Raw genomic sequence first — 20,831 nt, 5'->3', positions numbered from 1 at the left:
TGGGGACACAACTTGGGGTAGGTCTAGGTAACCACTGAGGCATTGGGCCACGTTGCTCCAAAATAATTGAACACATCCAGATAATATGTAAAACGTCTGCGTTGAGATTTTGACATTGTGGGCATGCAGGTGGTTTATTTTGAAAAAACCTATGGAGTCTCATGGGTGAATAGTAGTACAGGTATAAAACTTTGAAATTGATTAGTCTATCCCGTTGTTGAAATAAGAACGTAGTAAGCTCTTTCAGTGGCTTCCTCCCAAATATCATCTGTAATTGAGGGTGGAATCGTTGGCCATTTAGGGTGAGCTAGTTGGAAGGGTGAGGGCATTGCATCCAGTAAGGCTTTGTATAGTTTTCCCAGTTTCAAAGGGTCTGTTGCATGGAGTATTTTATCAATTTCAAATTTGTAGTATGTCAGTTTGTAATTGTTGAAAGGGGCTTTAAACGTATGTTTAAGTTGCATGTGTCTGAAGGGGTTTATTATTAGGTCTGGAGTTTTGTGTTGTATTTGTTCAAGTGTAGGAAATGTTCCTTGCTCCAAAAGATCACCCAATCTCAATCTTAGCTTTTGGCCAGTACATGAAATCTGGTAGGCGACGAAAAGGAGAGAGATGTGAGTTTCCGCCACAGTGGGGTGAGTTGGGATATCAGCTAAGGGGTTATTTTGTTTATGCGGTTATTTTTGTTTCTGTCTGTAAAACTGTATTTGGCCAAACCAAAATATTCAAACTGTGATTCTGATTACACTAGCATTGATTACAATACAATTAAAAAAATCTTTCTATAAATATTTTAGTTGACTACAAATTTTTCATGCTACCCAACCTATACCCGATTTAGTATAACTTATTTTGGGCAGAATAAGTAGAGGTGATCACTATGAAGTGCTATCTTTTAAGCCCCCTAAACCCCCAAATCTTTGGGAAAGATAGTTCACACACAGTTGAATTGTAGATCCGCTGGGCCCCAATAGCTCTTATAGAATTGGACCTTCAGCTGCCACTGTCTGCTACATATGTTGTTATACCTCTAGGAATAATAATGTCAAGACAGGGTTACCGTTCCATGCTTATGCATGAATATCCAAATTGTAAGGCTGGACAGATCTGAATACCACGTAGAGTAAAGCCATATTAATTTCATGCAGGGTACAGGAAGCTGCACAATATTGCTTGAGGCTACATTTAATCAATGAATACTCCCACATACCAGTCTAAATAACATGCCTTAAAGGGGTAGATAACTTTTAGCATGTTCTAAAATATTTTATTCTGGGCAATTTTTACAGTAGGTCTTGTATTTTGTATAGTCTTGAATTAGTTGCTGTCCTCTTATGCCTCTTTTCAGCTTTAAAATCACTGACCTCATGACCAAAAATGTATTAACTTGTGAGGCTACAATTTTAATGTTAGTTATTTTTCCTTACTTAGCTTTTCTGTTCAGGCCCTCTTATATCCATCACCCAGTTTCACATTCAAAAAACCTTCTGGTTGCTAGGGTAAGCTGTACCCTAGAAATCAGACAGCTGCTGAAATTTCAATCTGGAGAGCTACAGATCAAAAACAAAGCTACAATGATGAACTGCAAACTGCCTCAGAATAACACTGTCTACATCATACAAAAAGCTAATTTAAAGGTGAACTATTCCTTTAATACTAATACTGACACACCAATATTATTGTACAGTGCATTCCATAATCTGAGTACTCCATACTGCTCAGCACTAGAGTTTCAAGGTATGAATGGGTATCTGAGGGTGAATTTAATGTATTTTTGTTATTAAAAACTAAAAAGTTTTCCAACTGGGATACAGATAGGGTTTACATTTAAAGGAACAGTTCAGTGTAAAAATAAAAACTGGCTAAATAGATAGGCTGTGCAAAATAAAAATATTTTCTAATATAGTTAATTAACCAAAAATGTCATCTATAAATGCTGGAGTGACTGGATGTCTAACAGAACAGAAAACAACTTTCTGCTTTTCAGCTCTCTAACTCTGAGTTAGACAGAGACTTTAAGGGGGGCCACATGGGACATAGCTGTTCAGTGAGTTTGCAATTGATCCTTAGCATGTAGGTCAGATTCTCAAGCAAACACTTATGACCCATATGGTAGAGTCCTGCAACTGCCTTGTGGGATGAGGGCAGGATTTTTAGGTACTGGTATAGATGCGGGTCTGCGGGTTGCAACTAAATTTCTTATTGTAAGGACCATCTGGGACTTGAACACTTGGGACTGGGGTTGCTGGACTTTCAGTCGGTGCATTTACCTCGTGAGCCACTGGGGGCTCTTCTGTTTTGTGTTTCTGTTTATCTGCCTGTTCCAGTATGTTTTCCACCCACCTCGTTTACCCTCATGTGTCTCCTATTCCCTAATCAATTGCCCTTTATAAACCACGCCCTGAGCCTTGCTCAGGACTGAGTCATTGAATGTGTTTGGTTTTGTTCCTGAATCTGTTCCTGGATATTCCAAGTTCCTGAATCTTGTTCCTGTGTTTTTGTTCCAGCTTTTCATTGCCTGCCTGGTAAAGACTTTATTTTTGACCTGTTCCTGTTTTGCTTCAGTTCCATTAAATCCTGTATATTTCACCATGCCTGTTTCAAGTATTTGTGGCTTTTTCCCTGGGCTTCCACCACACGCACTGCCAAGTGTGAATTTAACTCCCGTTGCAGTGGTTTCCCGCTGTGAACGTTACAGAATGACTCAGCCAAACTGCAGGAAGCCTTTGGGTAAGCCCTCCATGCATTCAAGTCCCGTTGTTGAACTGCAACTCCCTTGGGATGGGGAAGGTGAGGCCAAAGGTCAGGATACCACCGCTCTGCTGACCACTGAGATGCAAATCTCTACCCTCCTTCTTCGCCTTGAGGTACGTGAGAGGAAGCAGGACCATATTATTGAAAGTCTGCATTTTTTTTTTGACAAGCTAGATGCAGTTCATTAAAACTCTGCTTCAGTTCCCAGCCAGTCCGTGCTTCAGTGATGGCTTCCCAGCCAGTCCTTGCTCCAGTGATGGCTTCCCAGCCAGTCTGTGCTCCAGTGATGGCTTCCCAGCCAGTCCGAGCTCCTGTGCCCGCAGCCCAGCTGGTTCCTGTCACTGTGCCAGTTCCCATGACAGTGGTTCCTGTTGATGCCCCCATTCCGGGTCCCTGTAACTACACTAAAAAGTTGGGGACTATCCAACTTTGGGATCGCACGGTGGTCAATCCTCAAGGGGGGGGGGTAATGTAAGGACCATCTGGGACTTGAACACTTGGGACTGGGGTTGCTGGACTTTCAGTGGGTGCATTTACCTCGTGAGCCACTGGGGGCTCTTCTGTTTTGTGTTTCTGTTTATCTGCCTGTTCCAGTATGTTTTCTACCCACCTCGTTTACCCTCATGTGTCTCCTATTCCCTAATCAATTGCCCTTTATAAACCACGCCCTGAGCCTTGCTCAGGACTAAAGGTGGCCATAGACACACAGATCCGATCGTACGAATCGAGGTTTGCCGACATCTTTCGTCCGGCGGAGATCGGTCAAGTTTGATTTTGACCCGACCGATCCCGCCGGAGCTCATGGCACATCGTAATCTGATCGTTCGGCAATAGGGCCGAACAATCAGATTACCCCCGATATAGCCATGCCTGTTAATGGCATATCGGGCAAAGATCCGCTCGTTTGGCAACATCGCCAAACGAGCGGATCTTTGCATCTATGGCCACCTTGAAATCATTGAATGTGTTTGGTTTTGTTCCTGAATCTGTTCCTGGATGTTCCAAGTTCCTGAATCTTGTTCCTGTGTTTTTGTTCCAGCTTTTCATTGCCTGCCTGGTAAAGACTTTATTTTTGACCTGTTCCTGTTTTGCTTCAGTTCCATTAAATCCTGTGTATGAATTTAACTCCCGTTGCAGCGGTTTCCCGCTGTGAACGTTACACTTATCTTATGTTGTATTGTATATATTTAACTATTTAAACTATTTAAATGTTTACAAAACTTTTTTCTGTCCTGCCCACTTTTGATGATGTCACTTCCTGTTTAATGGTAGTCGGCGGGTTACAGATAAGGCAGTTGCGGGTCGGGTAGCGGATCAAAGTGGGTAAAAATGTGAGTTGCGGTTCGGGGCTTATAAATTGGTTTGGTGCAGGACTCTACCATATGGTCCCCCTCAAGTCACTGATTGGTTGCCAGGCAGTAACCAATCAGTCGAAACAGTGGAAACCAAAGCAGGACGTACTGTTCTAGCTATTATGTTAGACATCTAGTTCCTCCAGCATTTACAGATTACATTTTTGGCTAACTAACTATATTAGAAACATTTTTTATTTTGCACAGCCTATTTAGCCAGTAATGGAGGCATGACTTAACCAGGTGAAATCCTTGGCAGAGACAAAATAATACAAACATCATACAACATCTCTGATGGGAGTTTCCATTTCTAGCTTTGGATGCAGGGCTGTATGGATGAGAGCTATCTAAAGCAGGTATATACACAGATGCCAATGTGTAGTGGGAATGCATGTTTGTTAAGCACTGACATATTCCACAGCACCATCAAATATATAGTTGATTACAAACAGAATAAATACAAACATTGAACATTGGGACATTCAATTGAATCTCCAAACTCCATTCCACAGTCAGATTTAACAGTAAAACACATTAGGAATGTATTTAGTGGTACTAAGATTGATAAGTAGCAGTGACATAACTATAGAGTGTGCAGACCCTATGGGGGACCTGGATGAGTAGGGGGTCTTAAAGAGAAGCAAAGGTGGATAGTGGCCAGATATGTGCACAAAATGGCAAGATTTCTGCAATTTCCATGCCAGGGCCACCCATGATTCCATGGGAAGGGGTTGCCTGCATGGGCCACCTTTATTACAGCCATGAGGAGTAGCCAGCCAGCGTCAGATGGGCCTATCTTTCAGTTATCATCAGCTAATCTTGTCCTGGTCCCCCGACTCCTCTGACACCCGCAGTCATTTATGAATCTGAAACCCTTTACTTTTAATTATTTATCTGGTGGAGAATATGTCGTAGTTTTACCCAGCAAAATCAGTGTGAGGTGGGTGCAATCTTGTTTTGTAATGCCCAAATGCTAGCTTTTCTCTCCATGAATGATTGCTATAGTACAAATTACAGTGCACTTCAGGCATTACAAGTCAAAAGTGAGCTTGCTGGGCAGTGAAAGGTGCAGTAGCATCTTCTCAAACTTTTTATTGCAATGGAAGCAGCTACTGTATGAAGCAACACAATTTTGTTTCCCATTAACTGGGTGCTACTGTGATCTGGCTAGTCAGACACACTGGGGCTCATTTATAAACACTGGGCAAATTTGCACCTGGGCAGTAACTCATAGCAATCAGTGATTAGCTTTTTCTTCACCAACTGCAAGTAGAACAATTAAAGCAAACATCAGATTGGTAGCCATGGGTAACTACCCAGATGCAAATTTGTTGTGTTTATAAATGACCCTCCCTTCCCCTAATCAGATTGTAGTTGTTGCGAAGTGTGCAAAAGCCAAACAGGTTATGAGATCTATCATCCAGAATGCTCAGGGCCTGGTCTTTCAGTTAAACATTGTGCTTCATATAAGTCTAGTAAAAACATTTAAACTTTACAACAAAAATAATCTCTTGACATCAACATGAATTTAAATTAAATATCTTAGTTAACACCTAATAGTACTGTTTTTTTTAATATATGCAAAAAGCAAATCACAAATTTGCATTATTGTATTTTGGAACTTTCTAAATAAAGGGTTATGGATACATCTCACCCAAAACCACTTTTGACTGCAGAGAAAAAGTGCAGTGAGAAGTAGAGAAAACAGCTATTCTGGACAAGAAAAGATTCATGCAGTTTAATGCTTATAGGCAGTTGTTTACAGTATGAGGACTAAGAGCTAAATGCTGATAGAGTGTGATGTATCACTCCCACCTAAGTATATGCTTCCAATTGGCTTTCATTTTGTGCAGACGTGCCAACTTGCCCTTGATGTTGATTCTCTAAATAGCAATGTGAGAGGCATAGTAATTTAATGTTCACCTTGTCCCTCTCACATTTCCAGCCATCCAAACGCTAGTTACAAATGGTGAGCGATCAGCAGCTGCAGTGTCAATCCTTGTTTTTGTCTTTTCCTTTATCAATACACATGGAAGTCTGAAGACCTATACAAAATATGCTTTGGTATTGAATATCTTAAGTTTAAGTCATCTTGCTGAAAGAGACAAATCTGGATTCAACTATAAAAACAGATACATGCCTTTAGAAATGCAGCGTGAGTACCTTAGGAGAAAGGATCATCTCCTGCCCTAGAAGTTTTATTCTATTAATCTGAATTCTTCGGTCATCAATAACTGTGAGTACATAGCAACAATTTCTAAACTAAAGTAATAGGCCTTCCCAACTATCTGGCAAAACGGCTACCAATAAGTTGGAAGATAATATTATCTGTATTCCTGCTTCTGACTCCTGAAACTCCTGTACCTGGGGTAAACTGATTTCTGCTACATTGTATTAGGAGTCAGAAGAACCAGAGAACAGAAAGGGATAAACAAATACTGCTTTTAATTGCAATTCCATTTACAAATACATGTATATTTAAAACAATTAATACTTCTATATTAATGTATTTAAGAAATTTACTTAGAATTACATTTTCTTTTATTGTGAAAAAAACTGTTTTGGGTAAATATAACCTTTAACATTATATCTATATATATTTAGAGGGTCAGAATATATAAATATGTATTAAGTGCATGATTTACTTTTATGAATTTGTTTTAGATTAGTAGATCAGTACAGAACTGTGCAAGATGTGTAATTAATATATATACAGCGGCTCAAAACTGGCTTGGTTTTGTTTGATTTTTAATAGAAATGTTTAATCCTACATTGTCTGAACTGTATGTGAAAATCTAGCTGATATTGTTTGGGATAGAATATTCTTGTATTTACTATCTGTTGAAAGATATTCCACTCCTTGGCAAAAGGCACAAGAGGAAGAGACAAGCAATGCATTCTGGGAAGGGAAACTGCTAGTGAAATGCTGTTCTAACATAGAAACAAATCTATAACCCAGATATATACTTCCACCCATTAGTTAACTGGTAAAGAGCTGTATTGGAGTATTGGCATTTATCACATGCCTCTTCACAATATTTAGTCAAATTCTTAAGGACTTATCTATTATATACTGAATAAAGTATCCCTATAAAATATAAGGATATTAAAAGTTACCAAGGAGTTCCATGACCATATAAAAACACAAGACCGAAATAATGACAGAAATTACATCACTATGGGGAATTTACTATGGGGAACTGTAGAATCTAGCAGCATAGAATGGAATAGAGTATGTTATAAGCAAAATGGTGAGGGTTAATAATGATAGCTATATGGGTAGCCCTGGAACCTGTATAAAATAAGCCCACAGGTATTTAAGGGACATGACCAACACCTTCAATTGCACGGGAAGTCACCTCGGTGCTCTGGGCTACTCGAGCCTTATGAATATATCACTGTGAAGCACAAGCAGAGCTGTATTTAAGAAGGTGCACATCCTCGCACTCCTATCTAGGATCACAAAGTGTCTTTGAGTGCTAACTGTGGGGCAGTCAAGGCCGGGTTTAAAATTGGCACAACCCTAGGCAGCTTCCCCCCCTCCTCCTGTTAGCAATCCACTTGCACTCACCCCTGTCCATTACCCATTCGCACACCTCCCTGCCCTCAACAACCTGTTTCCGTCCTGCTCGCCCCCGACTGTTCCCGAACCGCTTGCACACAGCCCAGTCCCCAACCCTCTTGCACACCCCTAGCAACTCCCTTCTCTACAGCCCCACCGCTCACCTATGTTGCAGACAGTTCCCTTCATTGCCAGAACTGGGAGGCGGGAGATTTAAACCACTGTCAAAATTTCCCACCCTCCCCAGTTCAGATGCAGCTAGCGGGCGGCATGCCAACCCACACCTCCCAACATTTCGATAATAGAAAGAGGGACAAAAAGTTTTCACAGCAAATGTTATGGCCACACCCTCTTACTAAATTTGACAGGTTATGGAAAGTTAAACACATTTCTGGGGGTTTTAGGGTCAGGTTTTATGTGTTATTACAGTTTATTACTAATAAAGGTGAATTGCCCTATAAGCAGCAAGTCACAGTTTCCCTAAGATACCTGCTTATTTTAAATAGTTACAATTGTTTCTTTGCTTTTCTTAAATTGTAACAAATGCATCTAAGTGCACCTGCACATATTCTGGGCTCTCTCCCAAAAGCCACACAGTTTTAGACACTTTGTAACTGGTGTTCATTACAGGAGATCAAAGAGAAAGGTAGGACATTTCAGTAACAATCCGGGAATGGGGGTTGAGCTGTCAAAATCGGGACTGTCCCGCGAAAAATGGGACAGTTGGGAGATATGCCACCCCCAGCAATTTACAGCCCTAGGCATGGGCCTTTTTGGCCTGCCCACAAATCCAGGCCTGGGGGCAGGATGGAAAGTGCATGGCACTTTGCACCTGTCTTTTGCATTTTCTACTATGCCTGCACATTGTAACTGAGGCTTAACATGTATTTCTACTTGAAACAACTGAACTGTTTATTAGTTGTGCACCATTACTTTCCTTATTTATATATTGTTGACATTCTGCAGCATTTTTACAGAGATGATACATCATTGTCCTCTATTGCAAATATGTTTGTTGGTTGCAAGTGCAAAAAAAAATTAAGCAGCTTACAAATACATTATATAAATACATTATGCAGCAATCCACTTAAAGGCAGTCATTCATTTCCATCAATATGCTTTATAAAGTTAAACAAATAGGCAACTTCAGTCAGTAAAAGTATTTTCTGAAGAATTTGGTTTGTTTCAACGAGAAAATATTGCTTTTGTTGTTAATATATAAAAATTATAAGTATAATATTTTCAGCCAGAAGTACAAGATGGAAAGCAGTCTTCAATTGAAGAGGTTTATTGTTTAACATAATTATGCTATTCAACTGTTGCAAAATTTTACTGCTGTACTTGAATAAGCAATAAATCATAATTTATTTTCACTATGGTATCTATTCCAAACTGTTTCCAGCTCTCTGCTTATAATGTATCTATGACGATTATCCTTACACAAGTGTGTCATTATATGTGAATGCTGCAGCCTCTGAACTGCAATATAATCACTTGGCTTCTCACAGTGGAAGGGCATAAATAATCATGTGTCATGTCAACATCTTCCTTGTTTCCTAAGTCAGGCTTTAGAAAATAGCAGCTTGTAGTTGGCATAGCAACTTGCAAATAATGCATGAATAAAATAAATTTATAATCATAAAAACAGGATTTTTTATACTTACCGTTAAATCTGTTTCTCTGTGATCAATAGGGGGACACAGGGACGATGGGGTTAAGCTCCACCCTCCAGGAGGCAGGACACTTACTAATAAATTTGTGGGCGTGCCTAACCGGCTTAACCCCCACACTCCAGCTTATCCAATCAGTTTGTCACAAAAAATGCTGTAACAGGATTACGTACTAATCAAAATAATAATAACCCACGTAGAAGGTAAATCAGGGAATTATCCCGACATGACCAAATGGTCAATAAACAAAAGTTTTAGGGCGGGCCGCCCTGTGTCCCCCTATTGATCACAGAGAAACAGATTTAACGGTAAGTATAAAAAATCCTGTTTTCTCTGTCATCATAGGGGGACACAGGGACGATGGGGACTTAACAAAGCAGCCCCCAAAACAGCAGGGCGGGAAAACGAATTAACCATTACTTCAGCACAGAATGCAGCACCTTGCGCCCAAAAGATGCTTCAGCTGAAGAAAAAATATCAACTTTATAGAATTTTGAAAAAGTATGTACAGAGGACCAGGTAGCCGCCCTGCAAATCTGGTCCAATGAGGCTGAATTACGCCAAGCCCAGGAAGCTCCGATTGCTCTTGTAGAATGAGCTCGAATTCCCTCCGGTGGAATCTTCCCTTTGGCCATGTATGCCTGTCTGATGGTCTCCTTGATCCATCTAGAAATGGTAGCTTTAGATGCAGGATGACCCTTCCTGGGCCCTGATGGTAATACGAAGAGAGTTTGAGACCGTCGAAAAGACCTTGACTTTTCAATATACCATCGTAAGGCTCTAACTACATCTAAGTTGTGTAATCGACGTTCCTTATCATTCTTTGGTTCCGGACAGAGAGAGGGAACAACAATGTCTTGGTTAATGTGAAATGACGAGACCACCTTAGGAAGGAAAGACGGAACTGTGCGTAGGACTGCCTTATCCTTGTGGAACACTAGAAAAGATGGATCTGCCGATAGTGCACTCAGTTCTGACACTCTTCTAGTGGATGTAATTGCCATTAAGAACACTACCTTCCAGGTAAGCCAAGTATCTGAAATAGATCCCATCGGTTCGAATGGTGGATCCAGAAGGGCTTCAAGAACAACATTCAAATCCCATGCTGGAACTGGAGGCTGATATGGAGGAACTATATGTGCCACTCCTTGTAGAAAAGTGCGTACTGTATCATTCAAGGCTAGTTTGGACTGGAATAGAATTGACAGAGCTGAAACTTGTACTTTCAGAGAGCTGAGTTTTAGACCTCGCCTGAGCCCGCGCTGCAGGAAAGACAGAACTCTCGGAATGCTAAGCTTGTGAAAGGATAGATTGAACTCCTCGCACCAACTCCGATATGATTGCCAGACTCTGTAGTATGATTTTGAAGATGAAGACTTACGAGCTCACAGTAATGTGGCAATAACTTCTTCTGTTAACCCTTGTTTTCGCCAGATGTCTGCCTCAACAGCCATCCCGTCAAAGCGAACAACCCTGGGTTGTGATGTGCAACGGGCCCTTGGAACAGAAGGTCCGGCCTGTTCTCGAGACGTATCGGTTGTGCTATTGACATTTCCTGAAGGTCGTAAAACCAAGTCCTCCGAGGCCAGTAAGGAGCCACCACAATTACCGTGATGTCTGACTGTCTGATCTTCTTGAGGACTTGTGGAAGCATGGGTAGCGGAGGGAATATGTACGCTAGATTGAACTGCCATTTCTGCGTCATGGCATCGACCCCTGCTGCCAGTCTCTCTCGGTAACGAGCAAAGAATCGAGGGACCTTTGTGTTGCTTCTTGACGCCATTAGATCGACCTGTGGTTGTCCCCAATGGTGTACTAGTTTTGCAAACACTTCTGGGTGAAGTTCCCATTCTCCCGGATCTAGACGAATTCTGCTGAGGTAATCTGCTTTGGTGTTTAGAACTCCTGGGATGTGGATCGCGGACAGCTGTACTTCGTTGGTTTCTGCCCAACTGAGAATTTGTTGAGCTTCCAACAGCGCCGCTTTGCTGCGAGTACCTCCCTGGCGATTTATGTACGCCACTGCGGTAGCATTGTCGCTCTGTAATCGAACCGGACTTGCCTGTAATAACTCTGTCCATTCGGCCAGAGCTAGTCTTATTGCCCTTAGCTCTAAGATGTTGATTGGAAGTTTGGACTCCCTTGGAGACCATTGACCTTGGGCAGACAAGTTGTCCCAGGTTGCTCCCCAACCCCTCAGACTGGCATCTGTGGAAATTATCTTCCAATCTTGCGTCGCCCAGGATTGACCCTTGGAGAGATTGGTCGGTCGCAGCCACCACTGGATGGCTACTCTTGTCGACTGAGATAGATTGAGCTTGCGAGTTAGAGCTCCCCCTCTCCATGACGTTAGAATGTTCGCTTGCAATGGTCGTAAGTGAATCTGTGCAAATGGAACGGCTTCTATGGTAGCAACCATGAGTCCCAGTACTCTCATTCCTAGATGAACAGTTGGACTCTGATCTCGGAGGAGTAGACGGACTTGCTTCATGACCTTCATTTGCTTGTCCAACGGAAGATGCACCATTTGTGTAATGGTATTGAACTCGAGACCCAGGAATGTCATGTGATGACTGGGTCGCAAATTGGACTTCGACCAATTTATGGTCCAGCCAAAATTCTGCAGAAGACTGATTGCCTTGCTCCGATCTTCCTCTGCTTTTTCCTCTGATCTGGCTTTCAGAAGCAGATCGTCCAGATAAGGAGTGACTGAAATCCCTTGCAGACGTAACGCCGCCGCCGATACTGCCATTAGTTTTGTGAACACTCTGGGGGCTGAAGAGAGTCCGAATGGCAGAGCCACAAACTGGTAGTGTTGGTTCCTGAATGCGAATCGAAGGAAGGAGTGATGCGGCGGCCAGATTGGTACATGGAGGTACGCATCTCTGATATCGATAGACATCAGCAGTTGATTTTTCTCCATCCCTCTTATCACTGATCTCAGAGTCTCCATTTTGAATCGTACTGATCTGACGAACTTGTTCAGCTGTTTGAGATCTAGTACCGGCCTGAAGGAACCGTTTTTCTTTGGCACAATGAAAATGTTGGAATAGAATCCGGAAAATCTCTCTGAATGTGGCACTGGAACAATCACTCCAGTTTGTTCTAAATTTGTGATGCAATTTAGAAATGCAGCAGCTTTGTCTGGATCTGCAGGAACTCTGGACATGATGAATCTTTTGCCAGGAATGGTTGAGAAATCTATGTGGTAACCTTCGGAAATAATTTCGTTCACCCACATGTCTGACGCATGGTTGATCCACACCTCCCGGAATTGGAGTAATTTGCCCCCAATACGTTCCCCCGACTCCGGAAGGGGTACCCCGTCAGGCTGAAGAAGACTTATCTGCTGCGGGCTTGGTAACCGGTCGATTGGTCTTCCAATGCATGCGACTTTTGTCGTTTGTTTTGGCTCGAAAGTGTGACCGCTGTGGTGAATTGTTTCTTCGTGTATATCGTCTACTTGAGCCACGAAAAAACCTTCCCCGTCTGGTGGAAGTAGTTATTTTACTTTTGGCCTGTGGAAGAAAAGTGCTTTTTCCTCCCGTCGCCTGCGAAATAATTTTTTCGAGCTCTTCACCAAACAGGCGCTGTCCCTTGAATGGAAGAGATGTCAAAGACTTCTTAGAACTCAGATCTGCTGACCAATTTTTCAGCCACAATGTTCTACGTGCTGCAACAGAAAGAGCGGAAGTACGTGCCGTGACTTGAACTGTGTCTAGTGCGGTGTCGCACAAATAAGCCGATGCCTCTGCTATCGCATTGGCTGATGATAACAGATCGGATCTGGAAACTGCATTCTGGATGTCCTTGACAAGTGATTCGGACCACGCTTGTATTGCTCTGGCCACCCAAGCCGAAGCCAGGCATGGGCGAAGAGCTGACCCAGACGAAGAATAAATTGACCTAAGAAAACCTTCCAATCTTCGGTCAGATGGGTCTTTGAAGGATGCCGCATCTGTGACTGGCAATGTAGTGGACTTGGCCAATCTTGATACAGGTGCATCAACTGCTGGGGGATTAGTCCACTTTTCTATCAGATCTTTCGAAAAAGGATAAGACTTAGAAAATTTCCTAGTCGTCTGAAACTTTCTTTCTGGAACACTCCACTCTTCTTGTATTATGTGAAGAAGATGCTCATGAGAAGGAAAACAAACTTCGGATTTTTGCTTCCTCTTGAATAAACCTAAATCATCCTGGGATTTGGGCGTTTGTGATATATTCAACACATCCATAACACCCTTAATAATACCCTCCACATCATGCTGACTATCATGATCTCTGTGATCCTCCACAGTTTCTTCCTCCTCCCCAGACGAAACTTCAGAAGGAAGTAATTCTCCCTCAGATTGTGAGGATGCCTGCTCAGCTGCAGATTCGTCAGACAAACAATGAACAGACGTAGTAGGCACTTTAGTTTCTTCAGACCGCTTTCGCTTAGAGCTAGTCTTTTGATCAAGTCTGGCTAACATTCTTCCTAAATTGTCAGCAATAGAGGGAAGACCCTGCAAGGAAGCAAGGGACTGTGTTAAATGAATGGCCCACAATGGTGCTGGCACATCAGCATCTGAGCTGAGCCCCTGACCTTGAGAAATACTCTCCCTTGAAGGATTCTCTGGCTGAGCCGCTGGTGGACTTGAAACATCTTCTGAAATGAGCGCTGTACTCTGCCCCACTAAACAGGACTTACAGAGCGGCTCCCCCTGCCCTCGAGGCAGCTTAACATTGCAATTGGCACAGGCAAAAAATTTAATCTGCGCTGTTTTGGCAGCCTTCCCCCCTGCCCTGGTAAATAACCCCTCTGACCTACCTTCTGCCATGGAGATTGGGTAAGTAGGAGTGTGTGGGGCAGTCAGCAACCGCTTACAACTCTCTAGTACTTGCAGGAGCGGAGAAATGGACCATCCGGTGCGCAGCAGAAGCACTATGCGCAAGATGGCCGCTGGAACGCATACGCGCATGCGCACAAGTGCGCAAAATGGCCGCTGGAACGCATGCGCGCATGCGCACAACGTGCGCAAGATGGCCGCCGGAACGCATACGCCGCATGCGTTCCAGCGCAGCGTGATCCGGCCCTCTCCCCCCTCAGCCGTCTCCTCACTTAGACAGAAGGCGCAGCGAGCGCCCAGACACAGCATGGAGGGAAAGAACCGGCCAGTACAGGAGCACGCCCTGCACCTCTTACAAAAACAGTAAGGATAAGGGGGGGAACGGGGGGAGGGCTACCCTGCTAGGGGGGAGGCTGCCAAGCCATACCTGTGAGGTGAGTTGTTATGCCCAAGGCAGGTACTCACCTCGTGCCCATCCCGGCCAGACCATCTGCCATCGCCAAACTTAGCAGGGATACGTCTGGGTGGTCGTTATAGCCTATAACGGCTAGAAATGACCCCGGTGGGCGGAGAAATACTGGGACTGTACTAAGGACAAACATGCGCTGCCCAGAGTAAGACCACAGAAAGAGAATAGTCATCCTTGACTAACATCGCTGGACGTCCATCCTCCTGGTAACAGGACACTTAAAAAACTGATTGGATAAGCTGGAGTGTGGGGGTTAAGCCGGTTAGGCACGCCCACAAATTTATTAGTAAGTGTCCTGCCTCCTGGAGGGTGGAGCTTAACCCCATCGTCCCTGTGTCCCCCTATGATGACAGAGAAAGTGGGTTATCATTTAACTGAGGGTTACAGCACTCTTCACAATACGTTCCAACTTTTTAGCATGGCAATTATATACAATTCTGCATGCTCCTATGCTGGGTTACATGACAATGATGCTGTCAGACGAAGAATTATGGTAGCTGGGGTCCTCTATTGCCTCAATAGAGAGTTTGTAAACACAATTAATTTATGAACACTGGACAAATTTTCACCAGGGCAGAAACCCTTAGCAACCAATCAGTGATGATCTTTTTTCAGCCAACTGCAGGTAGAAGAGTGAAACAAACCTCTGACTGGTTGCCACCCAGTAGCAGATTTGCCCATAGTTTATAAACAACAGGCAACAGATAATGGCAGAACCAGAGGGTAGCTATTAAAAGCACATGTAAAATGGCAGTAGTAAGATTGATGTATGGGACAACTTCTGTCCCTCCACTCAGATATCATACTATCCTGCTGTGTGACACTTAAAGAAGAATGTTTTTTCCACTGTCTGGTGCAGTTCTTTTCCTAAGTATCAGCTTTGGGGAAAAAACGTAGTGCTCTATTTTATTGGGGGCTGCCTAACACGTCCTTTTAAGTTGTTTGGAGATATTTGCATTGATATATTATTATGAAAAACTATAAGCCTCTCACCTAAAGCCAAAATCTTAATGGATCGGTCTCCATGATTCCCTGTAATAAATGCTAACCTATTTGTACAATATAAAATTAATAATACTGTGTATAATTCATTCTAAAATAAAATTTGGGTCTTGAAAAACATCCCAGACTTTATCTGAGTCCAAAAATCTTCATAAACAGTGATCTAATTATTTTTACTGAAAAGGAATCTAGCTATTTGCCCTGCAGGACCATGCTGAAAATCATGACCTAAAAAACTTTTTTAAATTGTGACAAGATGGTTTTTATTTGTTTTACTGTTGGGTAACATTCTCTGGTTGAGAAACAGTGTGTATAACATAAAAGACTGCCAATACAAATGCACTGAGCTTTTACTGTGTTAGTAACTAACTTTGTTAGTTCCCATATAACAACAGTTTTTTGACCCGAGTTAATATGTATGGCCCAAGTTAATATACTTTGATTCTCACCTTATTCTTCTCAAATAGCTCTGCCTGGATTGACTTTAGGTCAGTATCAAGGGCACTGGCTGTCTGCCTTCTTTTTCGAGTTAGAATCTCCTCCAGGTCTTGAATCTGAAGCCTCAGTTTCTTGTTCTCCCGCTCAAGGTTCAGCTTCTCTGTCTCTAGTCTTTCCCGCCGGCCCCACTCTTCTGCATTCTCGGCTTGAAGTCCCTCCATCTATAAGTAAATTACACACACAATGAAACTTGTTTAATACTGATATAAAATATTTTCTCTGGTGAACTCTTCATCTTTTAGAAAATAAATTACTACATTACACACACATATTATTATTATTATATAGCACCAGTATATGTTACATTATAGTATACAGAATTACACAACCTTCAATTCAGCGCCTTACTGTCCCTGCATACAAGGCCACCATCAGGGGGGTATGGAGGGTAACACAGTCAGGGGCCCCATAGTAGAGGGGACCCCAAAAGACATGAGAAGTGAGATTTGTGAGACATAGGGTACTGGAGATTACAAGAGAGTGGGTGGACTTTGGGTGAATTGTGGGCATGGTTTTAGTGTGACTGGAATGGAGCAGGGGTCTGGCCCCATTCTACTTATTGGCAGGGGCAACTTCTTAGTATGGTTTACCAGGATTCCTGATTGTGGTCCAGCTAGCAGTGGTAAGATAAGGCCTCTGTTTCTCACACTATGGTTGATTTTATCAGGAGCCACTCAACTTTCCAACGTGTTTTTGGCATGTGGGAGGAAACCCATGCAGATACAGGACATATTGATATGTTGATGAACTAGAATGTGTATTTGTCCAGATTCACTGGAAAAATATATTTTGCATACTAGAATATGGAAAACTCTTCTCTCAGTACCTCAGCTCTGAGCTCTGCAAGTTTCTTGTCCATACTGGATCGAACACCAAGTTCATCTTGAAGATCCTCAGAAATGCGTCCCAACTCATCCTGGTGGCGCTCCCTTAGAAGAGTGAGCTGAAAAATTATGAATTTTTTTAGAATATTACCAGTCAGCCCACCATGTGACACTCCATGTCTCACAATTATGATCTTTCCTTAAAGGGGTTGCTCACTTGCCAACATTTTTTCTCAGTTCAGTTGTTTTCAGATAGTTCACCAGAAATAAAGACTTTTTTCAATCACATTTTATTTTTGAACATTTTTAGTTTGTTTCATTTTTCACCTTCCAGGTTATGTCTTTCTGAAGCAGCTCTTGGAGAGGTGTTACAGACTCTGTAAACTATTCTAAATTGATACATTTCTTATCTTTGGCCCTGCTGATAAGTACTTATATTGCACAGATGTAGCAAATTGTAACAGACCAGATTCTGCACCTGGATCACTGACCTGCCAGACTTAAACACCAGAGACAGGTATAATAAATTGTAACCTTTAATTTTGGAAAAAATAAAACATGGAAAGGAATTGAAAAAAGTCTTGAAGGGGAACCTATTGTCGGATGCTTCACTGCCTGAGGAAGAGGAGATTTCCTCCTGTCGATGAAATGTCCCGTGTGTCAGGGCCCTTAATCTTCTCTACCACAGGTTACTAATCTCCTGAAAATGCTTTATCACCGACAATAATATAAATCACAGTATGCTGCCTTTTCCATTTATACTTACTTTGGAGAAGCACTGTATATTTTGGCCTGATTCACTTTTAACTGAGCAACAATGGCCCAAAACCAAATACATGTTTTCAGTTGGCTAAGAAGCCCAGTATTTCTTGTTTTAATGCAATAATACAATGGAGTGAATGGAGCGATGTACACTACATTTCGATTTTTATTAACTGTTTTTCTAATTACACTTGTGTAATTGCATTCACACCTATCGTGGACAACTAATCTCATGTAAAGGCTTTACCACCAGCAATAAGGTAAATAGCAGGTGGGAAAAGATATGTGCCACTTCTGTTTTTAGTAGCCCAAAGTTTCTTTGCGGGTCAACTTTGAGCAAATTCGGAAAGCCAAAGTGACTTTGTCCTTTGTCTATAAAGCATTGACCTTTCTGCAACTCATTTTGCCAGACAACACATGTCATGGTGTGGAATCGATCCCCGACACCTGGTGGATATTATGGTTTTGGCACACAAGCAGATAGGTGATGATGGAAAAAAAAAAGATGCTTTCTTTTGGCATAAACTTCCCATGGTATGTATCCAAATTTCAACATTGTCTGGCCCTTCACATCAAAAAGCACAAATATAGCATATTCAAACAAAAATATTTAAAGTGGAACTATCACAAAAATGAAAATGTAATATAAGCTTCCTCATACTGAAGTAAGAAACTTTCTAAATAAAATCAATTAAAAATTCTGCATTGTTATCAAGTTTATATTCACTATTCCTCTCTCAGCACCTGTTTCTCTTCATTCTTCATGTAGCAGTTAGGTGTCAGATGAATGATTCAATAAATATTATAGAGGCGGGGGCTCAAGAGTCGGACTGGACATGGGGTGCCCAGCGGGGTACTTACCTCCGGGCCCCCACGCGCGCATGCACAAACATTGTTGCAGACGTTGTGACGCACGCCGACGAGATGCGTGAATGGCGACTTGCATGCGCAGACGCGCATAGAGGAATAAAAATTTATTTTATTTGGGGGGCCCAGAGATCGGGGGAGGGGGCTGGGCCGGCAAGGGCCCATGAGGGTCGGGTCTGACACTGGGGCTCCCTTTCCTAGCAGATGAATTATAGCTCGCTCAAATAACTGAATCCAGGAAGCCCCCCTAAAAGATATATTGGATCTAACTGTCAATGATTATCTGACACACAACTGCTGCATGAAGACAGAATGAAGAGAAACAGATGCTGAGAGAGGGAGAGTGAAGATAAGCTTGATTATTTTACAAACTTACAGACTTTTTAATTGATTGTATTTAGAAAGCTTCATATTTCAGTATGCTGAAGCTAATATTAAATTTTCATTTTTGCGATAGTTCCCTTATATTAAACATATTCAAATGTTACAGATGACCAGTATCACTTTTCCTGTGAACACTTGAATTGCTACAAAACACACATGATATCCTGCACATTCATATGGGTAATGTAGTAAAAAGCACAAAGTTTGCCTAGGTCAGAGTAAACAATCAGATCATTGATTTCAAACAGCAGACTAGTAAATTCTATCTGCCTATTAGTTGCTATTGGTTACTAAACCTGTAACAAAACTTCCATCTTTTATTACTGACCAAATGTTGTCCGTGATTATCTTTCTAGCTTCTTACCTGCTTAACTGCCTCCTGTCTGGATTTGTTCAGCTCTTCACATTTCAGTTTCCACTGACTTATTTCTGCTTCCATCTTCTCAATGGTTTTATTGAGCAGCATCTTATCCCTGAGGCAGAAGAACAACAGGTATTGCAAACAGAATACATTTCTGCAGCACAACTAAAATAATATGTTGTGCCATCTTTATTAGTGCAGTTTCTGAGAACACCATCTTGTTCTACCTGATACTATTGGTTTGGCTAGAAACAAAAATAACGGTTACAGACGAAGCTTACTACAACCTTTTTCTACCCAAAAAAGAAGTTTACCATTGGAACTTTTGGGTATATATTTTCTAGTTATTAGTATTCTTATTCAGTTATTGAATTTGTTTACTTTTTGTTTCTATATCTGTACAGACTGGCTTACAAATTTCAGGTTGGATACTATGGTCATTGACTATGATAATAAGCATAAGGAGCATACTTTAAAACCAAAGCTAGCCTCACAAAGTAGACATACACCTTTCAAAATATTCATTTGAACCTGCTATGTCTCCATAGTTGGGAACCCAAACTTTATTCTATGCAGGAGAATACTTCCAACCGCCACACTGGCAATAAACTATAGTTTTCCGTGATCACTGTGTAATTTTTAGCTTGCTGATAATATCCTATAATCAAACACCAGGCAGGTGGATATGGTGTTTTTCGAGGGTCCAGAATTTATTAATACCTCCATTACATACATTTTACTGAAAGCAAGCCATTGGAGTTTCTTAAGCCTTACACTGATTAAAGCTTATTGTTTGGTTTAATATGAATGACTAATGTGAAGTAAAAGCATCAAAGATTTGCAGACTTCTTTGGCTTATGCAGCCCACCCCACTTAGCTCAAATTTACCCCCGTTATATTAGCTCTTACGGCTGATTCTATCTAGCAGTGGAAGCTCGAAGACAGATGCCTCTGATGGAACATTATCTATTTCATAGAGACCATAAGTGGATGGTGTTGTCATTACTGGTGTCCATAGACTAATTTAAAATTTTAATTAAGGTAAGAAAAACATATTGAGATGCAAAATAAACATTGGATGCATCTTTTGTTTTTACCATAGAAAATTTTTATCAAAATAGATATAACTTCCATTTATTAACCCCTTAACTTCCAAGAGGTTTCATATGCTAATGCCAACATGAATGATATTCCAGATATAAATAATTTACTGCATATTATAAATCGTAATAGCTATATTAACACATACTCCCTTTCTTTCAGCAGCACCTTTTGGCTTTCATCTAGCCTCAATTTAAGTGCTGTAATTTTTGTTGCATCGTCCTCACTGGGACTCACGTCCTCCCAGTTACGGGGCCTAGGACTGCGTGAAGGTCCCCCATTCTGAATCTCCCAGCCCTCAAGCTGCACACTATCATCAAGGTCTGGATCCTAGAGCACAAAAAACAGGAGGAGTATAATGGGTAAATGTGAAAATGCATGCATTAGACAGTTCAG

General features: G+C 41.8%; 1 protein-coding gene across 2 annotated transcripts in view; it reads right to left on the bottom strand.

Annotated features, from left to right (window-relative positions):
* ccdc102a.L (coiled-coil domain containing 102A L homeolog) overlaps positions 1–20,831 on the bottom strand; it is a 33,331-nt gene that overhangs the window by 6,859 nt on the left and 5,641 nt on the right. For both annotated transcript variants that reach the window (XM_018258110.2, XM_018258109.2), the window contains 4 exons: positions 20,584–20,765; positions 19,338–19,446; positions 16,963–17,079; positions 16,088–16,297 (listed from right to left, as the gene is read on the bottom strand). In XM_018258110.2, coding sequence (XP_018113599.1) covers positions 16,088–16,297; positions 16,963–17,079; positions 19,338–19,446; positions 20,584–20,765 — 618 coding nt within the window. The remainder of the gene's footprint in view (positions 1–16,087; positions 16,298–16,962; positions 17,080–19,337; positions 19,447–20,583; positions 20,766–20,831) is intronic.

This window comes from Xenopus laevis, chromosome 4L, assembly GCF_017654675.1.
Source record: "Xenopus laevis strain J_2021 chromosome 4L, Xenopus_laevis_v10.1, whole genome shotgun sequence".
Classification (NCBI taxonomy): domain Eukaryota; kingdom Metazoa; phylum Chordata; class Amphibia; order Anura; family Pipidae; genus Xenopus; species Xenopus laevis.
This window is presented reverse-complemented; position numbering and strand designations above follow the sequence as displayed.